At 40.2% G+C, this 24725-nt stretch overlaps 3 protein-coding genes across 6 annotated transcripts in view; 2 read left to right on the top strand and 1 right to left on the bottom strand.

The window, feature by feature from the left end:
- LOC147301210 (capping protein, Arp2/3 and myosin-I linker protein 3-like) overlaps positions 1-8160 on the bottom strand; it is a 36142-nt gene extending 27982 nt beyond the window's left edge. For 2 of the 3 annotated variants that reach the window (XM_086282527.1, XM_086282525.1), the window contains exons 1-5: positions 7946-8160; positions 5174-5268; positions 2331-2381; positions 2182-2241; positions 55-176 (exon numbers count right to left, since the gene is read on the bottom strand). In XM_086282527.1, coding sequence (XP_086138653.1) covers positions 55-176; positions 2182-2241; positions 2331-2381; positions 5174-5268; positions 7946-8003 — 386 coding nt within the window. In that variant the 5' untranslated portion in view covers positions 8004-8160. The remainder of the gene's footprint in view (positions 1-54; positions 177-2181; positions 2242-2330; positions 2382-5173; positions 5269-7945) is intronic. The other variant, XM_086282526.1, reaches the window with a different exon arrangement.
- Positions 8161-10071: 1911 nt separating this feature from the next.
- On the top strand, positions 10072-18096 carry LOC147301209 (cell adhesion molecule CEACAM1-like). Its single transcript, XM_086283836.1, has 7 exons — positions 10072-10102; positions 11610-11648; positions 11737-12006; positions 13135-13437; positions 13598-13876; positions 17075-17159; positions 17280-18096. Exons 1-7 carry the CDS (start codon positions 10072-10074, stop codon positions 17440-17442), a joined length of 1170 nt encoding a protein of 389 aa, XP_086139962.1. The 3' UTR covers positions 17443-18096.
- A 359-nt stretch (positions 18097-18455) lies between these two features.
- Positions 18456-24422, top strand: LOC147301208 (GTPase IMAP family member 8-like). 2 transcript variants are annotated; one of them, XM_086283835.1, is made up of 6 exons: positions 18456-18580; positions 19782-20483; positions 21240-21938; positions 22361-23140; positions 23239-23406; positions 23489-24422. In XM_086283835.1, exons 1-6 carry the CDS (start codon positions 18565-18567, stop codon positions 23707-23709), a joined length of 2586 nt encoding a protein of 861 aa, XP_086139961.1. In that variant the 5' UTR covers positions 18456-18564; the 3' UTR covers positions 23710-24422. The 2 variants fall into 2 exon arrangements, with proteins under 2 accessions (XP_086139961.1, XP_086139960.1); XM_086283834.1 differs by having other exon boundaries at positions 22346-23140.
- Positions 24423-24725: the final 303 nt, after the last annotated feature.

Genomic DNA, 24725 nt, shown 5'->3' with positions numbered 1-24725 from the left:
TGCACAGACGTGACTATTTATTCTCATTTTATCTTGAGAGGCACCGACACTTACGCAAAAATGGAGTTGTTGAATATTCGAGACAGAGCGAAATTTATATGGCTGACCACATGATTGAGGTGTTCCCGTGACTCAAACCTCAGGGAGTAACTGGACTTGTCAGTGTCGATAACAACCTGCGCATAAGAAAAATATCCGTAAAAGACTGAAAAATATCGTGGCAGTTGAATCTTAAATTTCATTTATTAAACAAATTAATGTATCTATTTTTTAATTACTTGCAATTAAACTATATGAATTATATATGAAACCACTGGACTAGTTAAATGGAATGATGACACAACTTCGTAGATTATCTGTCTGTTATAATAAACACTAAAGTGAAGGAGCAAACAACTGCAAGTATAAATGCAAGTATATCAGAGCTATATCAGGTACTTGACTATGATAGGAAAGATTTATCCCTTACATAAGCACATAGCCAGGTTTACCTTGATAACTTATACTGGACCTTAATCTCTGTTATGCTGTAGCTCTTTTCCACAACAGCCACTGACCCGGAGATTTCTATGAGCTGAACCTTTAAGAGCCCCTGAGGTCTAGATTGAAAGATCTTCCTTGTTTTTCTCCACAGCTGTTTTCACACACCCACTGCATCTCTAAACTTTTCTACACATGTGAGAAAGCAAATGTCTGAATCAGTCAGACTGGATTTTGCCCTGCCAGCTACCAAGTATATAGTCTGCATAATGTAAAAATTGAACCAATGTGAGAACAGTAAGTAGAAGTCATTGCAACCTTACTACAGAAAATACCTGTAGTAGTGAAAATAGGCCTGAATTGGAAAATCTTCTGTTGTGTGCTGCATGTGGCACGAATTTGGACAACGTACGGACATGATTCTGGTCCCATTGTCAAGAATTCAGTGTAAAAAACTGATATTAACTGGGTGGCAATTTGCATTTTAGTTAAGGCCACTACAATACAGTCAAAAGAAGACTATTTCCATCTGCAGTCATTTATATTTGGTGCCATAGAGCTACCAGACCTTCCATTCGCATACATAGATAAGACAAAGAGACCAGTAGCAAGACTCCACCACAGAACAGAGCGGGTTTGATATTCGTTAAATTAGTCCAAAAAAAAAAAACATGGAGCTGGGCTATAAAGCAGCTTGCAGAGCAACAACTGTGGGCCAGCCAAAGAAGCTTGGGTAGCTAATTGGATACATAGAGGGGTATCATCTCAGCCGATCTCATCTCCGTTGATATGAGCTGGCAATGAGATCAGCTGATCTGCTGAGATTACAGCTAAGCTTACTTGCCTAAACTAAAGTTATGCTTGATTATTCAAACTGAGCATCAGTGTATTTTTTCTCTCCCTGTTGTTGACTGTTGTTGACTCAGTTCTATGTTAGTTAGCAGCTGATTGAACCTGAGCCTAGCAAAGAGTTGTTTACATTAGTTCCTGATGACTTCACTCCACCTCCTTCCTTGCTCCTAACCAGGTGTCATTCTGACCATGGCTATTAGAGTCCCTAGATTGATATCTATGAATTGAATCTGTTGTGGCACTGGTCCTTGTGAGAGTTGAAAGAGGGGAGACACTTTTCTCTGAGGCCTGACATAAAATAAACCGGGGGGCCATCCAGGATCTCCAATACTGCAAGCTTTAATACCTTATCCCTAGAAATAACAACACACTTTCCACACTGTGAAACAGTCTGCAGTCCTTGCTGTGTAACAAAAATGCTTTTATATCCTTCAATGTCTCCTGAGTGGAGCTAAAATCTAGGTCCAGGGACCTGCCTGCAAAGCAAGGTAGTGGAAGAACTTAGAAGAAAAAAAGCAGACCTGACAATAATTTTCTGGTTACAGGTTATTAATTTCCTGTAGGAGAAAAAAAGCCTTTTAATCTCACAAGCAAAGGCTTAAATAAAAACTGGGAAAAATAATTACAAATTCTTGCAGTAAGTTTTTCCTTGTTGGCATTACATCAACAGTAGAAGAGAATAAGTTAATAAGAGAGCTCTTACTGTCACAGTGGCTGTTTTAATAAATGTCTAAAATGCTTTTATCCTGCCTTGAAGGCCATAGTGATGTAACTACACCATTATACAACTGCACAGACAACTTTGTTGTTGCAGTGGAGAGGAGTGCATGTAAAAATGTAAAAATTCACCTGATGTTCAGGTTGAGAATTCAAAGCTCGAATCTCCAAGAAGTTGAATGTGGTTTCTACCTGTTGTCAGAGACATAGTTGACATTTCAGCTGGCACGAATCTAAAAGCCTCACACTGCACATTAACTTGAGAGGGTGGCAGAAAGTACCTTTGTGGGAATCTTTGGCGCCAGGAAATAGAGACGCCATGTTGTGAGCACCTGGGGAAAAAAAAGGAAATAAAGCAAATTGAATGAAGACTCTTGAAAAGTTCACTGCACAGTCATACTCCCCAGGGAGAAAACAGTCCCAGGAGTTTCCATGGTAATGATGAGAGGGTCTATTCATCTACTGATCCAGCAAATTGCTATCTGTGTCAGCGATAACGTCAAGCATTAACAGATTAACATCTTCAAGTCTGAGAAATGGTGACATGCTGCAATGTTTTAATCACAATGACACAAACATAAAACGTAATTTCATTATCATTCTATTACTTCTGCTGTGGGTAAACATGACAGTGGCTCATACATTTAGTTCGAGACACGCAGTGCGCCTCTGGGCCCAGCGAGCAATCTCTTCTGGTCATTTAGCATTGCTCCAGGTCTTTAATATGAGAACCGCCAAATTTCAGGGCTAATAGATGTCTTCTCTACCGTTCGCATCATAGGATCTGTTCTAAACACAGAAATGCGGGTCATGGTGGGTCAGGACATCAAATTAGCTTTTTTGCTTTGCCATCTTTGCTAATTTGGTATCTGCGGTCAGAGGCGTGTTGGATCATTTTTAGTTCAATGCAAACTTGATGGGAGTTTGGACGTGACTGGAAATTTGAAAGCAAACTCAGAGCCTGTTTGTGCATCTCCATCTGAAGGAGCACACGCACCATTTGTGTGCGTGCACCCACTTATTTTTGGCTTGGAGACATTTGTGTCATGCAGCTTTTGAGTAAATCTGATTCTGCCCCTGATTCTTCTTCTTGAGAAACAGTTTCTTTCTTTTTGTTTTTCTTGCAAACACACACTCTATAAAAAGAAGAAGAAAAAAGTCAGTGTCTCGATCCATCAAGGCAAACAAAGAATAGTGATTCTTTGGCATTTTGCAGCTCTCCACCAGCCCCTAAGTACTGCCCTCTGCTCTTTTTCTTCTCCTCTTCTGCTCCGTCGCTTCCAATCATTTACTCCATTCTCTCTGATGGGCCTGCTAAAACACTCCCCGAGGACAAAGTCTCCCCCCTCCGCCCACCCCATGCCCATGTGTCTCTCCCCAATGAAATAAGTAATTAAATTACAGCTCTCTCATTCTACTGTTATTTTTTGGAGAAGGGAGCTTGACACAGGCCTGTCTGAAGCACACATTGACAGCCTCTTACACCCACACAGCAAGTGAGGTGTCGAAAAAGAAATCATTCAAAATTCAAAATGTGCATGTGAGATGGAGAGAGTGTAAGAGAGAGGTGAAGATCTGCGCTTCACTTCAAAGACTGTCTGAAGGAGTTGATTAGAAGGACCAGATTGTATCGCATTACGGTGATGAGTCTGGGTTACGGGTGGTAGTTAAGGGAGTGCATGGAAGTAAACAGAAGTAAATCATGCTGATGCAGCAGGAGAGAGAGACACTTATCGAGTATTCCACTTCAAAGGGAGACCAGACACACAGCACACATATTGTGGGTTAATTATGCAGCTAGATAACAGATATTCAAATTCTGTTTTGTTTGACAGTTTGGGTGAGGCCTCTGCAGATAAATTCATGTAAACCATAGTGACAAAGCAAAACCACCAATCACAACCTCAAGCAAGCTTTCAACTGCTTACTTCCGACCCTGAACTTCCAGTGAAACAGGAAAACAAAAACTTAACACAATTAAACTCTCCTCTCTCCTGCCAAATGCTAACCCGGGTGCATTTGATCAACCTCCAATCTATTTTTCTGTTTTCTATGTGCACCCAGCAGGAGAGAGAGCCCTCGCGTTCCAGTTCAGCTTTTAAGAGGAAGCGGTAAATGAGACATGGATTGGAAAGAGATTATTGGAAAGATGTTTCTGGCAGATAGACATATCAAAGTGTCTGAATATCAAAGGCTGTACATGCAGAAACTCTCCTAACTGCCCATCCTCACCACACGATGAATCATTACAGCATCCAATGAGTGGAATTCTGCACTGCCGAGGCAAAAATGGACCTTTTTTAAAAGCTCATTCACTCACTGGGGGAATTGTAGAAGGGGCGGCAGAAATAACCAGTGCGTCGAAACAGTATAAAAACTACACTAGTTAGACAAGGATTTGTTTTATATTATGCTTATAAAGATGTACGGTTGCCTTGCTGCACTTAATGGTGCACTCAATCAATTATACCTGTTCTGCAGTGTGTGTTACCCATGCATGAGTTGTGTCCTTTTCTGCAAACACAGTGGAAGTGTTACACATTTGCTAACACTGGCATTCATACAGGGTCCAGTCTGATTTCCTGTCTGCCGTGTACAAGCTGATTGCCCCAGATTCTATTCAGATAGCTGGCTGAGTTTTGCACAGTCAAATACAAATTTCATATCTCTGTCCTATATTCTCTGATGAAAGCACCCCAGAATCAAAGGCTGTGAGCTGTTCGGCCCCCCACTGCCTCCACAGGCACAGAGGGATCCATAGCCACTCTCGCAGATCCTGTCTATCCAATATTCATCCTGCCAAGCCGCCAACAGCAGTCACAGAAAAGGGGGAGCAGCCGTAATGCAGTTAGCAAGTGACCAAAGAAGCAAGATGTTTACTGTCGCTGTTAAATAATGAGGATCTCTTGCTTCTGCTGTCACAGAAATCAACATTGTGACAGAGATCCATTAACACTGCAGGGGAAGTAAACATCAAAGACAGTACATACATGATGCATGTCTCAGGCTGCTTATGTAGCAGGCTTATGGCATTCTTTTTCTTCTACATCAGCAGACCAGTGCTAAGACAGAACCCATTAAACCAGCCAAGTCGGCAGTGAGGAAACAGAAAGCAGCAACTTACCAGAATTTTGTCCTCTGTTTTGCCATTTTTAGTGTCAAGCTTAATGCCACGAACAAACTTTATAGATGATTTATCGATAATCTTCCTGATGCTTTCTGTGGATGACAACATTAACATATGTTACAACATAATCTCTCTCTCTGTTTCAGTCTCCGAAAGGAGCAAACAACCATTTGTGCAAATTTGATAGTTTTTCATATAAAAAGAACAGTTTGCAAGCTGTTGTGTCTTAGATTTGTGAATCCTTTTTCACTCTTCCAAATTTGCAGAGACCTCAAAAATATTCTCTACATTTATTTTTTTTGTCTGTTAATATTGTACAGTAATACTAAAATACAGGCAAAGCAAAATCCTACAACAATAATATCATTTTGAAGGACATAAAATGAGACATAATGTTCACTGTGCAGGATTATTTGCAGGACCTCTTGTCTCTAAACATTGATTTTTGCAAAGTTAACATTGCCTAAAGGGATACAGTAGAAAAATCACATTCAGAAACCAAAAGTAATAAGGAGTAGTGTGGCAGAAATTCAAATTAAATGGAACACAAAAAAACAACATGCAAACAATAAGGAAGGATCCTTTAACTTCCGATTACTGTACAAATATCCCAGCTCAACATTAGCTGAGGGATGTGTCAGACTTGCAATGTACGCTGACCTGTCGTGGCATTTTAGATGATAAAAATAACCGCGATGACAGGATCATGATTATACGTGAGAAACAAACCTCTTATATGCAAAATCATATAATCTGCACGTAACACTGAAGCAGAATGATTGACAGGGTTTTAGGTTGTGCTCCAAAGCACAAAGGCACTCAGTGGGAAGTTACACGATTTCGTGGATTAATTACTGAATGACTGTGATACATAACAATGTTTTGCCTCCGAGGTATTTCCTTTGAGGTAGTCACAATATGCTTCAGTGTTATTTTCTTACTCACAGGAGCAATATAACACATTTGAGCATCAGTGTCTATGATTCACTGAGAACTGTTCCTGTCAAACAGTGTCACTGTCGGTGTTGTGACCCCTGACTTGTATATACAGCACATAACGTCCGTGATGCGCCAAAAGAAGCATCTTACTCACAGTTTGGGAACACATAGCACTGACACACTATCGCAGACACATACAGTCGCTAGCAGAAATTACATGATTCAGCATCTCAATTACTCTAGCTCCAGAGCTTCCAACTGACAAGTTTATGAGGAAATCGATACAGAGGCTGGGTTGTTGGGATTGGGCAGTGGAGTTGATACAGTCACAATGGACAGTGATGCAAACAATTCTTTCCCTAGCAAACAATTCTTTCCTATTTCTATTTTTAGGTGCTCATAAGTCTTAAGGGGAACAGGTTCCATTGCAGTTATGTACATTTGGTCAGATTATGTACATACTTTACTCGAATATTTGGATTTAATGTCCCATTACACTTCTAATCTATCAAATTTCAGCAAAAATACAGCACTTTTAACTTTACTGCATCTCAACTCTTATATGAATGACCTGTGATGAAGCTACATTTTCCTAAATAAATCATTTAAGTATCATCACCCTAACCAGACACAACACGTAAATGACGCTCATACCTTTTTGCATGGACAATTAATAATCAGATAACATGATGACACTTATAGGATCCTTCCTGGAACAAGAGGACTAATTTTTGACACTTTTAGTGCATTCTGCACCATATTAATAAGAGCTATGCGAACCAAGAATTGAGACCTGATAATTTAAGTCAATCCAGCTGTTAGGAAGGCTCTTTCCAGTGACCTAGTGCATGCAGGCAGACCACCAGGTTCTCCACCTGTCAATCAGTGCAGGAAAGGCGGGATGAGGTGGTGCAGCCGCCCGGCAGGTGGCTGAATGAAGAGGCAGGGATTCCACTGGATTAATCATCACAGTGAGCCTAATAGAGCCATTAGGAGTAATTAACACAGCAGCAGAGTCCCTGCTACCCTGAGCATGTGTGCTGCTGGTGCATGTGTCAGTGCTTTTGCGCGCGTGCATGATATTGAAATCGAGGCATTGCTGTGACTTTGACATATGTAAGCTGTTGCTGTTTGAGAAAAGGGGAGTAAATATTTGTGCATTCTGTCGCGCTGTTGAGTTTGTATAGCTCATGCATTTTTGTTGGCAAGATACGGTGAACATCTGCCTGTATCAGTGCCCCTCTCTTCACTTTCCCACGCACGCGTACACACGCACGCACGCGTGCAATCAGCAGCAGCGCTCTGGCTGGTTAGGCTGCAGAAAAACAAAGATGAAATACTCAAGAGTTGAGGGTTAGAGAGGGGGAAATCTCACTGTGAAATGGGTGTCTTGGTTTTTTTTTTTTTTTTTAAGAAAAAGAAACGTGCAGGGAACAAGACGGTACCAGACCCCACGAGTACACACCATTATTTTCCACAACGCCCCTTTCCCTCTTTGGCCTAGGGCTGGGGTTTTTTATTACCTGATCCACCCAGAGAGGGCAGGCTTAAAGCTAATTTCCCTGCACTGTAAATAATTAATTTGAAGATTAACTAATTCACATGCGCGGGGAAAGAAGAAGAAAGAAAAAAGCCGCCCCGGCAAGGTTCGGGACTGATTGCAAAGGTGTAGCTCATGACAAGCATCCAATGCGTCTGTACGGTCGCAGCCTCCGACAGCCGCGCGGAGAAAAAAGCATCAGGAGCCTGACCACACACGCGCCCGGGGCGACCGCGAGCACACCGACACAAGACCGGGAGCAAAATAACCAAGCGGCGGTCTTTACCCACCTGTGATATCCTTGCTCACACTCACGAAACCAGAGGCAGTGATCTCTTTAGAAGCCATGTCTGTTCCTCTCTCCTATCGCCACCCCTCCTCCTCTTCCTCTCCTCCACCTCCTCCCCAATGTCTCCCTCTCCCTCTCTCTCTTAGAAATGGACAGAAAGAATGCTCTCTCTCCCAGGCATTCCAGCAGAGCACCCGACTGCCCGACGCGCTTCCTGGAAGAAACCGTTTGGATGTCGGGAGGCTGGATGGTGGGAGAGACGGGAGGTGGAGGGAGTGATGATGTTGAGGAGGAGGAGGCGGGGATCACTCTGGGATAATGAGGCTGTGGTTAGGCTACCTGTGAGAGCACGCCCAAGTTAGAAATCAGAAGATGCAAAGCAGCAGAAACAAATGTTACACCCAAAATAGAGATTGCCACTTAAAAAAACAAGAAAAGATTTACCCTGCGGGTGTCACGGTTGGTTGTCCCTGGGACTCCACAGAAGAGGCAGGAAACGGGATGGGTGTAGGTGGAGCTTGTCAGCGATTCTAAACAGTGAACATTGCTTATCAGATTCATCCAGGTAGAGCTATTCTTCAGTTAACTTACGTTTCCGAACTGGACAGTTGCAGTTGATGGGAAAGTCAGTAAATGGTAAAAACGTGATTCCATATGGAAATCTTGAGGTCTCTGAAATTATCACAATTTATTCTGAAGGGGTCAAGCTGAGTCTAGGTCTGAGAGCTCGAGGCATTTCAGGTGAAAATCATGAAATTCATGAAATTATTTGAGTCAATCACCATCCAGGAAATATGAATGGAATAGCTCTGCAAATGTTCCACAGGACTAACCTCCAAGTGGCAGTAGTCTTATGTCTATTTACGTTTTTATTCTTTAGACAGTGCATGAGCTGCAGTTTAAAGTGTTTTACATTGCCTGGGCCTCGGTGCAGCCGCCCTAGTTCATTCACTTACTGAGACAAGCCATCCTCCCTTTAAGGCCACCCTCACTTTGATTGTCTGGGTTGAACAGTAGCTGGGTTATAGCCAGATGTGTCCCTGAGATGCATGTTAGGGACAATCATTGTTGTTGAAGACTGCTAGTAACTGCACATTCAAAGCAGTCTGAAGCCTGAGCTTTTGGCTCACATGTTTTACTTGCACATACACTGATCTCATTATTTGAAAAATGAAAGGTGTTTAATATGAGCACCACGGTAACAATATGAATATGGCAGAAAATAAGCAATGGCATAACAGGTACGATCTAAAACTCTAGGGATCCAAATTCATTAACCAAACCAAACCAAAGTTATTATGATTCATCCTGTGGGCTCTGTGGATATCCACAACAATCTCGTATTTGTTGAGATATTTCATCCCGAACCAATGTTCTGGTCTGTGCCGTGGGCTGACTATAAACTTGCAGACTGGGGGATTGAGATTTCCTCAATCAATTTACTAAACTTTATCGCACTGTAACTGACTGGATTACAGGGACTATAAATAAATGTTCACCAAAAGGGAAAATGAGCATCCACAGCCGTAAGCAGTAGACCGAAAGGGAGGCTATAAATAGAGCAAACAAAAGATAACAAAAAATAACCTGAATGAGTAAATAAAAATGTGAAAATGCAGGATTTTAGCATTGGCAGGAGGCCCAAAAAAGCCACACCATGATTTAACACAGATCAAAGAAGGGGAAGAAATTAGAAATACTTTCACCTCTGCAGCAAGTTTGTAAGGTCAGACCACAACAACAGAAGATAAAAAAGAAGAAAGGGAAAATTAAGCTCCTTGCTGATAATAAATTGGATGTGCTGTGGGTTTAAATCTTCCCCTCTCCGCCTTTTTGTCAGCCTAAAGGCTCCACCTGTTAACTAGTTGACAGAGGAAGGAAATATCTCCACCAAGATGATAATCTCTGTCTGTGGTTTGCTGTGAGAGTTGGGTGAAACCCCTCCTATGAGATCCAATTAGTCTCTGTCTTATAGCCTCTGAAATAAAACCGGCTTCGTAAAATAACAGGGACTTCTGAAATATACATCATTTTAACTGTGGAAATCTCAAAAGCTTTTTCCTTTTTCTTTTCCAAAGAACAGGAGGGGAGTTGTACATTAATTCTGGACATTCAATTCTTGACAAAATGAACCTCATCCATATCTTCCTGCTGCTGGGTGAGTATCACAGATAACACTTGATTGACTGTCACACACCTTCTGTCACACCTCTGCTGGGCAGAATTCCAAAAAAACGAGCGTTGTCATGACAAAACTCTTGGTACCGGTGGACAAAACCATGTCCCAGCAGTTTAAGAGGCATCTGCACTCTGCTGTCAGAGTAGTGCTGACACAGAGCCAAAGCCGAGCACTCTTATTTGATGCAGATATCAGTAGTATGGTATGCGGGGTTATAAATTTTACTAGGCTGTTAGCCTGCAGCAGGAACTTTCAGACAGTGTTAAATTAAAATGATGTGCACCAGCCAGAATCTGAATAGGGCTAATGGAAATGATTTGGACTGAGCTGTCAAATTGTTGTGCAAGCTATTCCATCCCAGGCAGCCATGAGTTATATTTTAAAACTATATGGTCATAGTAGCACTATGTGACACTGTTGTATATGTGCGTGTATAGCGTGGGCGTGTAACAGGAAAATACAGCAAATCTGTGTACATTCCTTCTGTTCCCATGGGGATGATAACTGTCTAAAGAGTTTGCTCATTAAGGCATAGGAAGCTCTGCTCTCTGTCAAACTGTGTGGCAGTCCCGTAACTGTGAGTGTTAGCAAAGAGATGTGGCTCAGATGGTCTTCAAAGCAACTCCTTAGAAGAGCGAAAGATTGTTATGCCTTATAGGCACAGGTTTACTGCTTCTAGATGTTTTAAATTTACTTGTAGACACTTACTTTAAAATATATATATATTTTTATGTCTTGATTATATAATATAAAAAACAGCAGTGGACCATGACTGACTCTCTGGCATGCAGCCATGTGGGAATAAGCCATCTGAGCTGCCTGTGGTGTTCATGCTGATACATTTTACTCATGAATGACAGAGAATAGAGAAAACATACTGTACCCAAAATGTCACTGATGTGACAGGAACAATCTGTGGTAGAAAAAAAAAAAAAATATATATATATATATATATATATATATATATATATATCCATAGGTCCCTCATCCTATTCATGAGGGACCTATGGATAGAAATATATATATATATATATCCATAGGTCCCTCATCCTATTCATGAGGGACCTATGGATAGAAGAAGACGGCCGTAGTGATCGATGTAGCGGTTCCGAATGACAGCAATATCAGGAAGAAGGAACACGAGAAGCTGGAGAAATACCAAGGGCTCAGAGAAGAGCTCGAGAGGATGTGGAGGGTGAAGGTAACGGTGGTCCCCGTGGTAATCGGAGCACTAGGTGCGGTGACTCCCAAGATAGGCGAGTGGCTCCAGCAGATCCCGGGAACAACATCGGAGATCTCTGTCCAGAAGAGCGCAGTCCTGGGAACAGCTAAGATACTGCGCAGGACCCTCAAGCTCCCAGGCCTCTGGTAGAGGACCCGAGCTTGAAGGATAAACCGCCCGCAGGGGCGTGCTGGGTGTTTATATATATATATATATATATATATTAATCGACTGTTTCTGTGAAACACTTTGTCCGTATTTCAGGTATGGCTGCATTTGTTCTCCAAGCTGATTCGCTGCAAGGTACGGCAGATGTTATCATCACACATAAGTACAATATGTCTGTCATAAGCAGAAGAAAGACGCCAACGGAGTTATCGTTCTCCTGCAGGTCTTCTAAAGACTGTTGTGTCCGTGTGGCCCCCAGGGTCAAAAGTCTACCTCGGAGAATCTGTGCTGCTGAAGTGTGCAGTTGAGTCAAACTCCACTGCTCAGTGGGGCTTTGAGTGGGACAAACCAAAAACTGTTCTGACCCTGAACCCCAGGCATGTGGTCTCAAATGACAGCTACTTCATCACCGCTGTAACAAGGGAGGACGCGGGCAGCTACAGGTGCAAAGCAGGACAAACATCCAGCCAGCCGGTGGAGCTCATCGTGTCAGGTGAGCAGCTACAACATCTGCTGTGTTGTGTATTGTTTGTGAGCCCAAATCTTCTTGCTGGTTTAACCGAGATTAAGATCATAATGTTCAAAATATTTAAATTAATTAAAAAACAAACTTTTACAAGGGAAAACATTATGCTAATTTCACGCCCCTTATATTTATATTCAAGAATCTTTTGGATTGTTTACAGTTCCTTATTTATCATATACTGGGCCTTAGTGCAACCCTTCAGTTCAACTAAATTATGCTGTTTTATCTTCTTTTCTCCTAAAGAACGCTCTCCCTCTTTGCCAACTTTCTTCTGATTGGCTGACCCTTGAAAACATAATGTTAAACCAGAATGTGGGTGTGATTTTGGTTCAGCCCAAGCTGTGTGTCTAACATGACCATATTAATGATATCCACTCTCTATGATATTATAAAGATCTGCTAGCATTTCAGGTAGTCTGCAGGCTAAGATTCTGCTTCACAAAGATTATACGGGCACACTCTGATTTCAATTTTAAACCATTCTTCAAACCTTTATTATGAGCATCTACCACTGTTACATTATTTATATGACAGAAAATTAGGAAATGCAAAGTAAACCCACTTTACCTGTCATGTTCATTCAGTATTCTCTGCACAAAGGACAGCTAAGGCAGATCAGTAAGTAATACGTTTTGTATGATTTAGATTCCAATAAGAAAAGCTGAGGGAATCACCAAACTGATCATAAGGGACACGTGAATGCCTGTATCAAATTTTAAGTGGTATGAAAATTAAGTTGGGTTTCATAAGAAAAGTCAATTACCTCAATAGGACAAAATGTACCAGTCATCTGTGGATTCCCGTGTCCCTGCTGCAGCTGAACTTCAGAATATGATTTCTTCTTTCATTACTGCACATTGCTGCGGTGCATGAAATGTAATCGTGCAATAATTATAATGTAATTTCCAGAGATATGTAGTTATAGCGGTTGTGTTCCCATGTGAGCCACTTATTCTGCAGCCAAACAAGGCCCGCAAGTGCATTTATGATAATGATATTCATGAGTAAAACTTTAACATGGAAACATTTGCCAGTTGCTACAGTATGAAAGTGCTCTGGTTCTTCTTCTAATCTTATTGCGTCTTTCAACTCCAGAGCTGACCCCTCCCTCGCTGATTCTGGCTCCCAGCACGAGATACATCTTTAGTGGGGAGAGATTCAGTATGCGCTGCCCCTCATCTCAGACGAACGCCAAAGGCTGGAAGCTGAGGCATTACTCTCCAGACTGTACACAGAGGAGAAAAGCTGTCCAAGGTGACCAATGTTCACCACTAGAGTGTGCTGTTATCACAAACAGGACTGATGCGTGTGTCTTCAATGCTACCATTGGGAACAGTGGGCTGTACTGGTGTGAGGGACCTGAGGGTCGCAGCAACTCAGTCAGGATCTCAGCAAGCTGTGAGTATTGCTGCCTCTGGACAAAATGGGGAAAACACACCAGAGACAAATTATAACACGGTGGGGTTTTAAATGTGACGTATGAGGGAGAGCATTTTTTGTTTTATGTGTGACAAAAAAAAGTAAGGAGTTATTTATGTGTACTATCTTTATCCCACAGATGACAATATCATCATGAAGACTCCAGCCTTCCCTGTATTTGAGGGGGATAAAGTAATTTTGTACTGTCAGTACAAAACAACAAACTACAACGACACAACCTTCTTCAAAAACGGAGCAGTCGTCTCTGTGATGCCTTCGAGTCCAAACGATGAGATAAACATGACTATTGAGAACGTAACAAAAAAAGACGAAGGTTCCTACAAGTGTGCATCCCCGGCCCTAAAGATGGAGAGTACAGAGAGCTGGTTATCTGTGAGACCCAAGAGCGACACCCCAGGTCAGGTGTATAATCTCAACGTAATGATTTGTGTTTATATTTTTACATTTTGTTCAAATGCCTTTTAGGTAACAGAAGCATCCAGCCTATGCAGCCTTTTTTGGCTGAACAAAAGTCCCAAGATAAGCTCCAAAAGGTAGAAATGTGATTTCATAAGAAGGGAGAAGAAATAAAAACCCATGGAATGAACAGGCGAAGTAAAAAAGGGAAATCCAAGCCTTTGCATGCACACAGAAGGCTGACTCCAAGGTGGGAACAATCACAGGTGGGAACAAGACACAGGTGGGAACAATCAGGCCACCAGTAGGAAGGCAAAGGAGGAGGTTAAGGGTTTGATGCACACAAGGAAGAGCAGTCACCAAAAGTCATAAAAGTGGTTAAAGAAGACAAAGGAGATAACACAAACACCAAAGTCACAAGGAAAAAATTGATATAGAAACACAATAAGTTAGTAAGTAATTAAGTTTATTTATATAGATTTTTTCAAGAACAAAAGTCCAAAAGTGCTTTACAGGTACAATATAATATAAGATAAAATTATTAAACAGTAGTTCATGAATAAAGGGAGGCATCTGACCTTTAAGAAGTCTAAAAGTGATCACCAAAATTGTAAACTGAACAATAAAGAAGAAGAATTTGACTCTGATGAGAGCTTTTAGAGGATTCAGCCTCACAGCAGCCTTTTGGACCATTTCCAGGCGATCCAGGAAGGATTTGCTCAGAGTAGGAATAATGAATCACAATAATCGAATCATGTTGAAATAAAAAGATGAATGATCATTTTCAATTCACACTGAGAGACAATATATCTGAGACAGGCAATGATGATAAAAATACGTTTGCACAAGACAGCCAAGATCCTTTTAAAACTGAATGCCTGATCAAAAGTGTCCTCAGATTTCTCACTGTGGGCAGAAGTGAAGCTGAAATGGGTCCATGATTCTCAATTACTCTGGGGACGAAGTTATCAGGGGCACAAATAAGAACAGTTTTCAATTCCATTAAGTTTTTAGAACATTGATTTGGCTATAAGTTTGAGTTTGATATGTACAACTGAATATCATCTGCATAACAATGGTATGGGCTATCTTCAGAGTCATTCAGGATATGTCCTAGTGGAAGCATGTACAGGGTAAATAAAATAGTTCCCACAAGCAAACCTTGGGATGCACCACAAGATAAAATGGCCAGAGAAGACAGAATGTTAGCAGAAGCAGCTCAAGACAAATAAGAGGAAAACAAATCTAGAGCTGACCCATAGATCCTCACTCATGACTGATTCATGATAAACTGTGTCAAAGGCAACACAGATATCTGACAGAACAAGGGCTAAGTGTTCACCTGCATCTCTATGCATCCATAAGCTGGCTGGAAACCATCTTTTCTAAAAAAATTTGGAAATAAAAGGCAATTTTGAAAACAGTCTAAAATTGTGATGGAGGAAAAGGTCACTTTTTTTTCTTTCTAAGAGGGCCTCTAATAGCCTGTTTAAAATAGGAAGGGACACTGGCAGAGCTAAATGAGATGTTAATTATCCTGAGAACACACTACCTAATAGTGGGGTTGGTAAAATGTCAAGTGGGCAGCAGGAAGGTTTCATTTTATCAACTAAATTGATGAGAGCATTCACAGATATCAGTGCAAAGCTCTCAAAGACACATGGGCGGTTAAGGCAAGCGGCGAGAAGAGAGAAAGGATGGGTAATGTTTGCTCTGAAATGTTGGATCTTATTAGCAAAGAAGCAAAGAAAGTTTTTACACTCTTTATTTGAGTGACTAGTCAGAGCAGGAGATAGAGTCATAAGAATGTTTCTAATAATGTCAAATAAAACTTTGGGATTTCCTCAGAACCAAAACACTACAAATAAATGACAAGTACCTGGGACGATACCAGGCCAACTTTGTCATTTCCTAATGAGCCATTAGAGAGGTGTACTACGAAGGGAGATTAAGATCAGTTAGCAACCTTTGTCGACAGCTCCCTTTAGAGGCTATGGAACACTAACCTTTAATCTTTAAATGTTTACAGTTTCAGAGCTTTAATTTGCAGCCATCAAGTTAAAAATTAAAATAGGATTAAAATAATTAATTCAACTTAAAATGTTTGTTTTATTGCTCTGTGCGCAAAATTACAAGATTAATAATTTCCTGCTGCTTTTTTTTATGTTCTTTATACATTTTTATCACCATTTTATCATCGTCATCTTCCAATAATGTCTATGACTGGAGTAGGTAGCACTCATATGGATCATTTTGTGCAGCAGAAGAAGAATATTTTGTGTGAAATGCAAGCTGGATTAAAAGTACCATTGTGATATCCAGTAAGCCTGACTGGGATTTTAAGTTTTCTCAAGCCAGCTATTGCAAAGAAAGCCTGGCTGCGCATAATTTCCTTCATAGTAAAAACCTTATAAAAGGTTTTCAGCATGAGGCAAATTATGATAATAACACTGGCAAAAATATCTAAAATTTACTTGTTGTAATATCCCTATGCTAGTGATATCCCATCAGCCTAGTTTTAGCCTTTTGTATCAGGATGACTTAGTAGAAGCAACAACCATTAGAAAGTAACCATAAGCCAGAGGTTAGACAAACTATTAGTATAAAAATTGCAAGTTTGAGGCCAGATGCTGGCATCTCATCCTATATCTAAGATTAGAGTTGGTCTGCTTCAGAGCTCTGTATTTCTCGCTCAACACTGGGCAACATTAGCCTGTTCACCCAATCATAAGCTAGAAACAGTACTGGTAATGTTTGTGCTATTTGCCATAATTGATTGGGTTAGCCACATTTCTGAATGAAGTGAGCCCACCTTTGTTGTGTGCTCCACATGCATCACAGAAAGTCATAAATGAAAACCCAAAACGTTAAGTGCTATTTTTATATTGGTAACACTTCATAAAAATATAATTCGAGTATTAATTTGCCTACTTATTCAACTGTCCTTTTTTTTTTTTTTGACTGATTATTGTAGTAGATGTAACAGTAATTCAAGGTATGCAAGCAAAGAAAAAAAGCACCCTGTGAATCACATTACTTTGCACCCCATTAGCAGGTTTCTTCAGCTGTTAATTAGAAATCAGACTTAAAAAATAGAAAAGAAATGAGACTAAATGATGTGGAACAGTAATGTATTTTCAGGTACAACCTGGTTGAGCCTTTTTGCACTGAAACAAATACTATTTGTTCTTGTCAACAGGCTACTGGAAATGGATTATCCTGTCTGTTGGACTTGTATTTCTGTTTCTTATTCCTCTATCGGTCTGGCTTTTTTATCGCTACAGGTAAGTTACAGTACCCAGGAGTTGTATATATGTTGTTAGACAGATGATGTCTTAGCATGACTCAAAAATCAAACAAGCTGTCAAATGCTTCAGGTATTATCATTTGTTTATTTTTTTAAGATACCAGATGTTGGGTACTTGGAAACGTTGGCCATTTTCCAAAGAAGACGTGCCAGCAGTGCCGGTTCCTGCAACTAAGCAGGACGTGACGGAAGTGCAGTGGGACCTGTCGTGGATGGAGATGTCCAATCTGTTGGATAAGCAGATATACCCTGGCACTTAGAGTTTACACCAAGTTTAGTATTTTCTGTAAGCTCCAGCATAAGGTGATCCCCTGTGGTAGTTCAGTCAACATAATGCCGCTAGCATGATGTAAGAACAGTTGTTTAGCTATTGCCAGTCAGTCAAACAAACAGAACTTCCTTAGTGCCAAATAAATATTAATAGAGAGTGATAAAGAGCCAAAAGCATCTGTCGTATAAGTCCACCATATGGTATTGAATTATTATTTCAGTAATTTAAATTTTACAGGTCTCTCACTTTAAAATGCTTTTAGATGGTGTCATTTTCTTTGTTGTATTCTATTCCAAATTACCTTTTGTTTTCTACAACTCGTGTATTTTTGATTGTCTTATGCCTGACTTTAATGATTTAAAGACGGATAACAACTACAAATGGAAACCATGAAGTTATCATGGCCACTCTTTAGCCTATGCTGCATACAAATAATAGTCTATTCCATTTCAGCTGACTTAGTGAAAGTCAGGTTTATAATTTCACAATCCCCTAGAGGCTCATTTATGCTCTGGATTTGAATGATGCTCTTTTTTGTGGAGACCCAACATCATTATGTGTCTGTCAGGATAATTACAGGAGCACGGCACATTGGATGACTCATCCTTGAATATGTAATGGTTTTGTAATTTGAAAGTACATCACTGGAAATACATGTATATACTGTATATGTAGACAAACATTTTATCTTTGGATTTGATTAAATTAATTTCTTCAATTAAAAATCAATATATTTTTTATTTATGGCCTTTGGTGCTAAAACACCCACTACACTCATTATTTCCATAAGCTATAGTAAGATGTTTTACTTTTTAAAAAAAAAAGCAAATGTAATGATTTCTATTGAATGATGTAGTGTAGTTATGTAGCTTTACTGTGGCTAAACTGACATAACATTTACCGCTCACTACCTGTCTGAAACCAGTTAGTCTGGATTTCTGCACTGCTGTGATGATTTAGATACAAACACTTTGCCCTCTCAGTCACACTTTATGCAGTCAAGGCTGCAAGAACTCGTACTAAAATATGCCTGAATACAGACTTTATCCACTCGACCTCAGTGAAGAGCTTGGGACCATTCAAAGGCACTTTTAAAACAGAAGTAGGAAAAATGGAAGACAATCTTGGTAAGTTAATTGAGAAATATTGTTTACTTTTTTGAAGCAATTTGAATAAAAATGAATCAGCATGGAGCTGTGAAATGTACTTGGGGCTTATCACAAGGTGAAACAACTTATAAAGTCTATCCACAATCCACTTTTTTGTTGTTTGCTAATTTTTCACTGCAGATTGTGAATACCAGTTACTCAGAAGCAATGATGTGAAAGAAAGAAATCTGTTAAACACATTCCTAAATTGTTATTAAATGTATTTGTTTGGATTTGGATTCAATAACTAGAGGTCATAGACAAAATTCATGTGTTTGCAATTGGAGCATGTAGTTGTAGGTTTGAGAGCCCTGTTAGACACTAGCTAACAAAAACAGAACCAAAACCAAAAACACCAGTCTGGGCATTTGCTTTTAGACAGGAGACATGCCACTAAACCAGTTATGCCAGAATTTCCTTTTTTGCCCGGAAGGAAAGAACATTTTGAGTTCCCAGCAACCTTTTGACAAACATTCCTCCTTATGAGAGCTCCGCCCAAGAAGCTTTGTATATGTCAATACAGTTGAGAGAAAAACTTTCCAAAGAAAAACAGCCCTGCAAAATTCTGCTTTTGGTTAACTTCTTAATTGTGTTTTGACACTGCAGTTTTCTTCGTTGCCTTCTATAGTATCGTCTGAGCTTATATATTTGATGCCAGAAAAGATCATTTGTGTGTTGCACTGCATTGCATCATATAGCCTACGCTTTTCAGCTGTTTCAACTGAATATTTTGTCAATAAGTGGGACTGAGGCATTCTTATCTGAATTAATATTTTCTCTTTTTCCTCTTGTTGCTTCTGATCACTTATTTATTTTGGTTCAGGGTCATTCTAAAAATGTTTCACTATTTTAGTTTTGACTTGTTATTCCTCAGACAGAAATGAAAGGGTCAGAAATAACTCTCCCATGCACAAATTTCTTAGAACGTTCCTCTTGTGTCAATCATCTAAAGCAGTGGAGACAACTGTGGTGATAACAATGTCACGCTGAAGGATTCTATTCTGCTCCTCATTTTGAGGAGATAAGCCCGCCTTCTATTTTAAAGCTTCTATGCCAATCTGGTCACAACAAGCTGCATTATCATTAATCCAAATAAGTTGTTTCACAATCCTAATAAGAACACAATATTATTTCTTTTTATCTGCAACAAAAAAGTTTCAATATTTTCTTTGTTTTTCAGAGGAGACTGAGATCAGGCTCATACTCATAGGGAGTAGATGGGCTGGCAAGAGTTCATCTGGTAACACCATTCTGAGAAAGGAGAGATTTGAGTGTGGCCGAACAAGAACAGCTCAGTCTGAAGTGAGACATGGATTGGTGGACGGCAGGAAGCTCACTGTGATTGATGCTCCGGGTTGGAGCAGCTCCCTCTCCCTTGCTGAGATCCCAGAGGGGGACAAGCAAAGGTTTAAACTCAATGCATCCAAGTGTCCGCCTGGACCAAATGCTTTTCTCCTCGTTATTCCAATAGACTCGGCTTTCTCTGTGGAGCAGAAGACGACTGTGGAGGAACACATGAAGCTCTTAGGTGAACGGGTTTGGCGGTACACGATGGTGCTGTTCACCTGCGGGGATTACCTCGGGGAAAAGACAATAGAAGAACACATTGAAAGTGAAGGACAGGCACTCAAGTGGTTAATAGAAAAGTGTTTGAATAGGTACCATGTGTTTAATAACAAGGACAAGAATAACTTATCTCAGGTCACAAAGTTGCTGCAAAAGATCGAAGAGATGGTGTGGTACAATGGTGGCAGTTACTACAAGGTAGAAGAGCACATTTTCCAAGTCATCAAAGAGAAGCAAAAGGAGGTGGCTGAGAGAGCAGAAGAGAGAAGGAAGAAGGCCGAGGACCAAAGACAACACATGAAAACACTCATTCCAGGTGAGTGTGACAGAAGGAGCACTCAAACACATCCCCTGTATTATATATTATGACATAATGGCAGCAAATCATGGTACCATATTTATTCAATCAATGCAAACATCAAGATGAAAGGACTAATTTGCCACTTTATGGGACATACAACTTCCCAGAATCATAACTGTGCCCATCCAGGAAATAATCCACCACACAACGTCCTGTAAAAGTATTTGTTAATACAACTGGATAGATGTGTGCATTAAAATAAAGACTGGATTAAACAAGGTTCATATAGTAGTACGTTAGGTGGATTTTGCAAAAGTCAAACAAAATCAGGTTGTTAAAACTGCATGTTAAGCATACAGACGTGAAAGCAATGCCAGTCTAACTTAAGCATCTGAAAATGTCAAACTATTTATTTCAGCATTATGTGCAGGGAGAACCTGGAAAAAAGTGACATTTAATGCAAAGAAAGACTGAATAAAGGGACATTTTACAAACAAATACATGCATCTAGAAAAAAAAAAGAATAAATTATACCTCAGAAAATCGCATAAAATTCTGTGTTAAAACAACATTACAATAACAAACATTTCCAGTTTTTAAAGTCCAGTATTTTAATGTGTTGAATATGTTAATGAATTCTATTACCACATACTTCCATTGCCCGTTGCGATTCAGTGATTTTACTGGCCTGCATATGCCTTGATAATTTTATCTCAGTATAAGCTGCTGTAAGCTCCAAGCCTAACCAATCGTTGTTTTGTCCGATAACAGAAGAGATGAAACATATCCCAAAACTCCAGATGATTCTTCTGGGAAGCCGTAATGTTGGGAAAACCTCTGTAGGGAACACTATCTTGGGGTACAAAGACCAGGAAGATGGAAAAAGAATGCCAAAGTCTGTTGCCTGCCGGGGTTTTGTGGCTAAAACTGAAATCATTCTTGTTGACACACCAGGCTGGTGGAAAGGCTTCCCTGTGTTCGACACTCCTGAAGCGATCAAAGATGAACTGATGCGCAGCATGTTTTTGTGCCCTCCCGGGCCCCATGTGTTCCTCCTGGTGATAGATGCAGATGCATCATTTAATGCCAAACACTTAGATGCAGTGACATCACATGTGGAGCTTCTTGGTGATGGAGTGTGGAGACACACTATTATAGTTTTTACCAGAGGAGACTGGCTGGGAACAAACAGCATAGAGCAGTACATCGAAGGAGAGGGGGAGGCCCTACAGTCTCTAGTTGAACAATGTGGAAATAGATATCATGTAGTTGATAATAAGAATGCAAGTGATGGTACACAAATCTCAGAGCTGCTGGAGAAAATCACTGAGACTGTGGCAGCAAATGGGTGGAGCTACTTTGTTCCAGACCAGCAGATATTTCAGACCCTCGAAGAGAGAAGAAGGAAGGTGAAAGAAGGAGCAATGCTGAGGCAAAGTCAAGTCAAGGCCACACGAGAATCCCTTGGAGGTATGCTTCACTATCACATAGCATCAGTGTCACAAGTAAAAACGTGCCGCAATGTCAGAGCTGTTTCCACACACTCATATTAAATAGATAGCAGAGATGGACAAAATACAGAAATATACTTCAAAATTTGTTGAAAATGCTAGAGGATATCAGTGACTGTAATAGATACAATGTTTCTGGTTATTCGGTAATGATAGCAGTATAGTGTCTGTCACATGTCAAATAACTTGTCAATGTCCAGGTAATTACATCTTATCAAATGCAGAAATCTATTCCCAAAGAGAATGTGGAGCTGTATAAAACTTTTTAAAAAAGAAAATATAAATGTACAATCTTACCAGTGACAGAGCATTCTCACTCAGATCATATGCAACATGACATTTTCCCATTTCACTTTGCTCTGACAGCTGTTTTCTTCTCAGTTTCCAGTAATAAGCTACAGGAACTGAGAATAATACTGCTTGGTCAGAAGACTGTTGGAAAGAGTGCAACAGGAAATACTCTCCTGCATAAAGAAGTCTTTGCATCTAGTCAGAATGAACAATGTCAAATGCAAGATGGGGAGGTTTCGGGCCGACGAGTCACAGTGATTGACACCCCGGGCTGGTGGCAGGACTCCTCATGCTGCACAGATGAGATAGACAAAGAAATTGCCCGAGGTTTTTCACTGAGCCCAGCAGGAGTTCATGTTATTCTGCTGGTCATTCCTTTGGACCTGACATTCAGAGATTCTCAACGAGTCACTCTGGAGGATCACATGAACCTTTTTCATGCCACTGTATGGAAACACGCAATGGTTCTGTTCACATATGGAGACAAACTAGCAGATAAATCTTTGGAGGAGCACATTGAAAGGGAGCATAGTGCCCTGCGCTGGTTGATTGAGAAGTGTGAGAACAGGTACCATGCCATTAACAATATGAAAAAAATGGATATGAATCAGGTGACAGAGCTGTTTGAGAAGATAGAGGAAATAGTAGCAGGAAACAGTGGCAAGCTCTTCTGTCCAAACATGAATGAAATGCACCTGAGATTCGAAGAGATGTTCAAGAGGAAGCAGCTGAAACATGTGCTGAAGCAAAGACTAGTGCGGGAGTACGGGAGGAGAGAGCTGGAGCTAATGAAAGAGTTCAAGGAAACACTCCATGAGCTGCAAAATGACATTAGGGGAGGTGCGACGGGCACAAAATCCAAGTCACTGGGTGAGTATTTTGAGGAAGATAATAAATATGTTTCTATTCATCCTATTTTGTAAATGATGATTTTTTTTTTATTAACATGTTTTGATGATTATTATTAGTTGGTGACAGGGTGAAACTCGCAACCAGGTCTACTGGTCAGGGGAAGAGAGATGGCAAGGAGGAAAAACTAGATACAAAAATCAGCCAAAAAATTAAAAAGCTGGATGAAGATATAGAGAAATTATTACATTTTCTTGGAAACAGCAAGGAATTTTTGATCCCTGATTGTAAGTCCAATTATATCATCAATCATAGCATTTAAAGTATTATCAAGCACAAAATAAGTCTAAATGTGTGTTTTGTTTTCAGTTAAAGGAAGCAGTCCAGCACCTTCTATTCCTGAGTCTTTCTTAGAGCGCAAACAATCAACCGGCAACTTTGAGAAAGTTCTGAGTTGGTTATCGAATCTTCATATCGGCACAAATGTGGAGAACCAGCTGACTCTCAACTTCTCTCAAACATCAGGCTACAGATCTATGGTGTCACCCGACACCTTTGACTTTGACGGAGAAGTTGAAGTTCCCGAGTGAACAAATTAAAAGATTACTGCATTCTGTAGTGAATTTAAAAATGTAGAGAAAAAGAGTCCAACAATACTGTGAATTTATGGGGTAGCAGCGCCTCTCATGTTGGAGAACTGTTGGAGAATTGGCTCAGGTAGCTTAATCTGAAAAATAAGCTACCATTGCTTGTCCCAGCCCCATTAGCACTGGTTGCCTTTGAGCAAACAAGGAACAGTGACTATGGGGAATGTGATCGACTGTTCACCCACTGAGCTAAACCGGTGCCCAAGGGGCACGTCTCTTAAATATGATATATATCACAAACTCAGTCTACATCCTTGAGTAAGGTGTTCCAGAACCTGGAACCTCTATTTATTTCTCTTTATTTCCCTTCACTGACCGCGGTCCTGTCCGTTCTGATTGCAATAACTCAAAATGAAAAGAAAAATAAATAAATAAAAAATAATAAAGGTTCAACAAAATATGACAATCAAGTGGACAGTATAGCAAAAGCTGTAATTTTCTACTTGAGAAAATAAAGCTGTTGGGCATTTTTCTTGGTCTTCAGGTAATAATTCTAATTGCAGTGCCGGTAAGGACATGAAAAAAGAAAAAAAAATCATCAAATAAACTGGAATTTATGGACAAAGTGAAAGAAACTGTTGGACCGAGGCATCAAAGAAAAGATATCATGAAAAAGAAGTTGAGAATGCCAAGTGGAACTTCCCAAGACCCGAACTCTTCCACAGCATGCATTTTTAATTTTTCTTTGACATTTGGGCATATTGGCACCTGATGAATGTAAAAACAAAGAATTACCAGATTTGTTTTTTAACCTGATTTTTTGTTTCTCAGAAAAATTAGAGCCACATATGAGGATATTCGTTTAAAATTTAGTAGTATAATGTCCTTGTAAGTGGATATCAGGCTCTTGTAGAGCAAAATTGAGTATTTGGTCTAAATAACGCAAAATGTGATGTCCACATATGTGGACGCCGGGTCCTAGGAGGTTAAAGATGACAGGCTTACAACATCAGCATCAT

Source organism: Aulonocara sp. 'chitande type north' Nkhata Bay, linkage group LG23 (assembly GCF_057382095.1).
Source record: "Aulonocara sp. 'chitande type north' Nkhata Bay isolate Kocher_YH1m ecotype deep benthic linkage group LG23, A_spYH_male_GT1.1, whole genome shotgun sequence".
NCBI lineage: Eukaryota > Metazoa > Chordata > Actinopteri > Cichliformes > Cichlidae > Aulonocara > Aulonocara sp. 'chitande type north' Nkhata Bay.
Note: the sequence above shows the minus strand (reverse complement) of the source record. Positions and strands in the feature narration are given on the sequence as shown.

What these genes read in the sequence shown, in the direction of transcription:
- LOC147301209 (XM_086283836.1), top strand. Translation starts at nt 10,072, where the DNA reads ATGAACCTCATCCATATCTTCCTGCTGCTGG. An exon ending in CCATATCTTCCTGCTGCTGG is followed by an intron (nt 10,103 to 11,609) that starts GTGAGTATCACA and finishes TCCGTATTTCAG; the next exon opens with GTATGGCTGCATTTGTTCTC. An exon ending in CCAAGCTGATTCGCTGCAAG is followed by an intron (nt 11,649 to 11,736) that starts GTACGGCAGATG and finishes GTTCTCCTGCAG; the next exon opens with GTCTTCTAAAGACTGTTGTG.
- LOC147301208 (XM_086283834.1), top strand. An exon ending in CATGAAAACACTCATTCCAG is followed by an intron (nt 20,484 to 21,239) that starts GTGAGTGTGACA and finishes GTCCGATAACAG; the next exon opens with AAGAGATGAAACATATCCCA. An exon ending in CACACGAGAATCCCTTGGAG is followed by an intron (nt 21,939 to 22,345) that starts GTATGCTTCACT and finishes TTGCTCTGACAG; the next exon opens with CTGTTTTCTTCTCAGTTTCC.